Source organism: Camelus ferus, chromosome 18 (assembly GCF_009834535.1).
Source record: "Camelus ferus isolate YT-003-E chromosome 18, BCGSAC_Cfer_1.0, whole genome shotgun sequence".
Classification (NCBI taxonomy): domain Eukaryota; kingdom Metazoa; phylum Chordata; class Mammalia; order Artiodactyla; family Camelidae; genus Camelus; species Camelus ferus.
The window spans coordinates 8,942,002-8,948,001 of NC_045713.1; the positions used below are offsets into that span (position 1 = coordinate 8,942,002).

The 6,000-nt window shown below is 51.9% G+C and overlaps 1 protein-coding gene across 1 annotated transcript in view; it reads right to left on the bottom strand.

Moving 5' to 3' along the window:
• LOC116657647 (proline-rich protein 36-like) overlaps positions 1–5,725 on the bottom strand; it is a 38,889-nt gene extending 33,164 nt beyond the window's left edge. Inside the window, exons 1-2 of the mRNA XM_032461045.1 lie at positions 5,694–5,725; positions 4,970–5,430 (exon numbers count right to left, since the gene is read on the bottom strand). Of these exons, the coding sequence (XP_032316936.1) occupies positions 4,970–5,430; positions 5,694–5,725 (493 nt within the window). The remainder of the gene's footprint in view (positions 1–4,969; positions 5,431–5,693) is intronic.
• Between the last annotated feature and the right edge of the window lie 275 nt (positions 5,726–6,000).

Sequence of the window (6,000 nt, forward strand, 5' to 3'; positions counted from 1 at the left end):
GCCCTCTCAGCCTCACAGAACCGGCTGGGGGGCGACTGCTCTTGCTCCCTTTGCTGGAAGAAGACGGGAATCACTTGTGCCCTGAGCGTCCTGCTAGAACTCGCCCATTAAACAGGCTGAGCTCAGTTTTTATATTATGGGAACATTTCTGAAATACTGACTCAATTTCTGTTGTTATTATAGCACAGTTCAGGTGGTGGCTTTTGAATCTGTTTTGGTAATTTGTATTTTCCTGGGAACTTGACTATTTCATCTCTACTTTTAAATTTATTGGCAAAAAGATGTTCATAATATTCCCTTATTAACTTTTAAATCTCTACTGTCATCTGCAGTAATGTCCCCTCCCCGATCCTAATAGTTTTATTGGTGTTTTCCATCTTTTTAAAAGTCGATCAGTCTTACAAGCAGTTATCAGCAGTGTTGGTCTTTAAGAAAACAACTTTATCTTTGTCATCCTCCCCCTTCCATCTTTCTTTTCTAGTTCATTAATTTCTGTTTTTTTAAAAAATTTTCTCCTCCATTCTCTTTAGATTAATTTTGTTGTTTTCTTTCCTGACTTCCGTAAGTTAGATATTTAATTCATCAATTTTTAGGTTTTTCCTTTCCAAAATTTGCATTTATGATTATAAATCACCCTTTAAGTACCACATAATATTACATTCATTATCACATTCTGGTATTTCATTATTAGTCCTAAGTATTTTTAAATTTCCATCATGAGACCTTTTGGCCCATGAGTAGTCCAAAGTACGTTTTTCAATTTCCAGATTAAGATTTTCAGGGATTAGAGTTTCCCTAACTGCCATGGATTTCTAGTCTACTCGTGCTGTGACTTGAGAACGTTCTTCCTACGCATCAATTCTGTCTGCTGAGATTTATGACCTAACATGTAGTCAATTTTATAATGTTCCCTGTGCACTTCAAAAGAAAGTAAATTCTCCAACTATTGCATGCAGAGTTCTATAAATATCTTCTAGATCAAATGAGTTACTTTTGTTGTTCAAATCTTTTAAATCTTCCCTGATCTGCATCTGCTTGTTCCGTCCAATACTGAGAGGCGCGTTCAAACCTCCCCACGTGCTAGTGGGTTTGTCCGTTATTTCTTGCAGTTCTGTAACTTATTTCCTTTATAAAATGTAAACTGTGCTAATAGGCACACACGCGTTCAGAATTACTAAGTACTTCTGAAACCGAGTCTGGCGGGGCTGGGGGCTCTCTGATGCCCTCCCACCTGTGTCCTCGGGCTGGGCGGCCAACTCCTCTGGGCACAGAACGCCCAGCCCGGGGGATATGCAGTCTCTGGGACTCACACCCCTGTCTCATGTGAGGCCTCAGGAGTCCCCCTCCTTCCTTGCAGGTTTGTCCTGACTTCTTTCTGTACTTTGCAGGGAGTAATCTCAGTGTCTCAATCAGCATCTCCTGGGGAGCCTGTTAAAGGAGTTTCTCGGGCCCTTGATTCGGAAGGTGTGGGCATGGGGCGGGAGAATCTGCATCTCTAACGATTCTCAGGTGCCACCAGTGCTGCTGGTGCAGGGACCACAGCTGGAGGCATTCAGCTTCTGATGTCCCCAACGCCCGAACGTACAGCACTTCCAGAAAGGGTGGGTGCACTAATCAGCGGTTCGATTAGGCTAACGCACCTGCCTTTAAAGACACTGTCAGTGATTTGCAAACTTCGCACGCATCGGAATCACCCGGATGGCTTATTAAAACTCACGTGCCACCGGCCATCAGTGGGTTAATACTGATTTACAAGAATCAGCTTCAGAATGTATACATTTCACTAGTGATCAGTTTTTTAATATAAATTCTGTTTTTTGATGTCTTTCTAAGTTCTTGGCTTTTATTACATTTTGTTAAATAGTGGACCTATTTAATCTATACTCTTTTTTTTTTCTCCAAGTCTTAGGGGAATCCCTAACGAAACATTTAACATTCTCGTCACCATTAGAGAATTTAAGTGCAGCTTTAAATCTCCTCTTTGACTCGAGACTTATTTAGGAGAAGACTTCAAAAGTCCAATTATAAAATGCTGATTAATTACAAGTTATACAGCATTGCAGTTTGAGAATGTAGCCCAAATAGAAATACTGATGTTTTTTGTTGTGTTTTAATATATTGTCAATTTTTCTAAATGTTACATAGAGATCAAAAGGTATATCCCGGAGGACAGGTGTAGCTCAGTGGTGGGGTGCGTGCCCCAGCGCCTCCATTAAAAAAATAAAATAAATAAACCTAATCACCTCTCCCTCAAAAGGTATATTCTCTGCTTAAATGAAAAAGAACTAGAACATGTATTTGACTTTAAAGTAAACCAGACTAATTACAGGGTTCAGAGTGTCTCTAACTTCCCTTATTTTCTGCCTTCTCAAGTGAGCCTTGAGTTCCCGGTTCACTGCCTTGACCGAGTGTCTGGACACGAGGTAGGCAGGTAGGCCGGGTGGGCAGAGCGAGGAAGGGCAGAAGGGCGCCGGGTCGCCCCTCGGAAACCTCCCTGGGCTCCAGCAGAGCCTGCGGGCCGCCTGACTGTTCACCTGGTGCCCCCTACCCCCCGGGCAGACGCCACGTGCTCTAGGCCTGACTAGCTTCATCCGCCTGCATCCCAGGAGCCTGCCCCACTTCCCCGGGGCTGTGGACCAGCTCCTCCCAGCACAGCAGCAGACTTGACCAGCCACTGGGGAACCCCCTCCCAGCCTGTGCCCCGCTCCCAGGCCCCGGGGTGTCCGTCAGAGCTCTCTCTCCACCTGTACAGAGTCTCCCCTGCACTAGCTCCATCACACACCTCCCCGGCTGACATTCCTGCGCAGCTTCCGTCTGACTGCAACCACAGAGTGAACTAACCCCAAAGAAAGCAGCACGAAGAAAAATATGAAGAGCAGAAATGAGCGAAACTGAAAAGAGATGAACAACAGAGAGTCTCCCCTGCACTAGCTCCATCACACACCTCCCCGGCTGACATTCCTGCGCAGCTTCCGTCTGACTGCAACCACAGAGTGAACTAACCCCAAAGAAAGCAGCACGAAGAAAAATATGAAGAGCAGAAATGAGCGAAACTGAAAAGAGATGAACAACAGAGACAAATGAATGAAACCACATCCTGGTTCTCTGAGGGCAACAGAGTTAATAAACCTTTAGCCTCAGAAGGAGGAGCAAGAGGAGGAGAAATAACAAATTACCAAAATCTAGAGATGAAAAAAGGGACATCGTTACAATCTCTATGAGCGTCTGGGGGAACACCACAAACAACTTCGTCCTCGTAAATCCTGTGATGACCACGTTCCTTGACAGGCACAGCCCACCAAAGCTCGCTCAAGAGAAAAACAGGACAGTCTGACAGCTATTCATACTTGAAACCACAGCAGAAATATTTACAACAGCCAAGATGTGGAAGCAACCTAAATGTCCATCGACAGGTGACCTGATAAAGGAGCTGTGGTGTATACATATGATGGAATATTACTCAGCCATAAAAAAGAAAACAATGCCATTTGCAACAACATGGATGGACCTAGAGATGATCATACTAAGTGAAGTAGGTCAGACAGAGAAAGACAAATATCATATATCACTTATATGCAGAATCTAAAAAAAATGATACAAATGAATGTATTACAAAACAGAAACAGATTCACAGACATAGAGAACAAACATATGGTTACCAGGGGGAAAGGGGCAGAGGGAGGGATAAATCAGGAGTTTGGGATTTGCAGATACAAACTATTATATGTAAAATAGATAAACAACAAGGTCCCACTGTACAGCACAGGAAACTATATTCAATATCCTATAATAAACCATAATAGAAAATGTAAAAAATATAATATATATATAAAACTGAATCATTACGCCAAACACCAGAAAAACACAACATTGTAAATCAATTATGCTTCAATAAAAAATGAAACATAAAAGACAAACATCACAGAAATAAAACCCCAGGCCTAGATGGCTTCCCTAGCAAATTTTACCAAATACTTAAGGGAGAAATCTCACCAGGTCTCCACACTTGCAGACGCAGAGGAGGAATCACTTCACACTCACACTGTGAGGTCATCATCACTCTGACGACAAAACCAAAGACATTCCAAGAAAATTTCAGAATATGCCTTAGGAATGCAGACCCCCCGCCCATTTTTTTTCAAAACAGCAAATTGAATGCAGTGACGTCTAAAAAGGGTCATGTGTTGTGAACAAGCGGGGCCTGTCCCAGGAAAGGGAGGTTGGCGCATCACTTAGCAAAGTCGGCGCAGTTCACCAAGTCAGCGGAGCGGAGCCGCGCGGTTCCCCGGCAGCTGCGGGAACGGCCCTGGCTAAGCACGCCGCTGTGCGTGGTGCAGACTCCGGGAACCGGGAGCAGCACAACGGTTCCCGAAGTCGAGCCGGGGCACCGAAACAGCGTGCAGGTACCGTCGTAGCAGCGGTGCGGTGCGGGACAGCTGCCCCCGGGAGCAACGGGGGAGCACGCACAGCCCCCACGTCGGCGCCGCCCGGCCAGGCGGCGGGCGAGGAAAGGACCCGCCACCATCAGACCCGAGGAAGCCAGCTGTCCTCGTCTGCAGACGAGGGCACAGCAAAGCCGACGTCATCCGCCAGCTGTTAGGACTAGTCACCAATTCAGCAAGATTCTCGAGATACCTTATTTCGAGACGAAGGGAAAGGCGCAGTGACCGACGGCGGGGAGCGGGAGAGCCCCCCGCCCCCCTGCCCCCCCACCCCTCGGCCCCCACGGCCCGGCCCCCTCCCCCGCCCCGGAGGGGACGCGGCCTGGGCTCGCCCCACGCGCAGAGCCGGGCCGGGTGGGGCGAGCCGCTGGACGCGGGGCGAGGCTGAGCGCTCCTGAAAGCTCCTCGCCGCCCCGGGCCGACACCCCGCCGTGGGGAGCACGCAGGAGGCGCCGGCCGCCGTCGAGCCACAAGAGGCTCGAGGGCGGCACGCGGCCGCGAGCGGGAGGCCGTCCCGGAGGAGTTACCTGCGCCGCGAACGTCCGGCGAAGCGTTCACACCCAGGGCCGCTACGCCCCGCAGGCCCGCGAGGGAGGGGGCGCGGCGGCGTCCCCCGCCGCCACGAGGACCGGCGGGCCGCCGCGCCCTACACGCGTCCGGGAGCGGGCCGGGACGGACGGACGGACGGACGGACAGACGGGGCGCGGAGAACCTAGGCTCGCTCCGCGCCGCGGGGCCCCGCCTCCCCCGGGGAACTTCCCGGAAGCCCGGCCCCGCTTCCGGTGGGGCGGGCCGGACCGCCTCCTTGACCAGGGCCTGCGCGGGAGCCGTTAACCAGCCCCGGCCGCGGGCGTCGGGGCGGCGGGACGGAGGACGCGCGGAGCCCGGGGAGGGCACCGCCCAGGGCCGGGGCCTGCGCTCGGCCCCCGCACCTCCATGGAATAACGACCCCTCATCACCTAATGCCGCCCCCCACCGAGAATTAAGACTGAAAGAGGCGCAGAGAGGAGGATGTCCGGGTGCGCAGCACGCGTCCCTTCCCTGGAAAACGGAAGTGAGACCCCCGGCCGGGAAACCGAGGCGGCGGCGGGGCCCTCGGCGTCGGGGGGACGTGGGTGGCCGGGGCCCTCGCTGTCCCGGCGCACCGTCCGTTAGCTTTGGCTGAAGCCGAGCACGCGCGCCCTTGACCGGGGGCCACCCCCGGGCACGCGCCCCGCAGAAAGTGTCCCCAGAAGCCACGAGCCAGATTACCGCGGCCCATCCGTGAAGCCCCGGCGGTCCATGGACAATGGAACGGACGAACCGTGGGCGTCCCCACCACGGACTTCGGTCCAGTAACGACAGCTGTGACCCAGACCACTCGTCTGTTCCGTGCTCTCCCCGAAGGCACAACAGAGAGTAACTGGGGTGTCGGGGGCGCTGGCCCCGCGTGGGGTCAGCACTTCGCGCCCACATGCGTTTGACACCGCGGCGTTGGGCACCGGACGCTCATGCGGTGTCGGGGCATTTATTTACGCAGAGCCGGGCCACACCGGAAGGGCTGCTGCCTCTCGGGGCA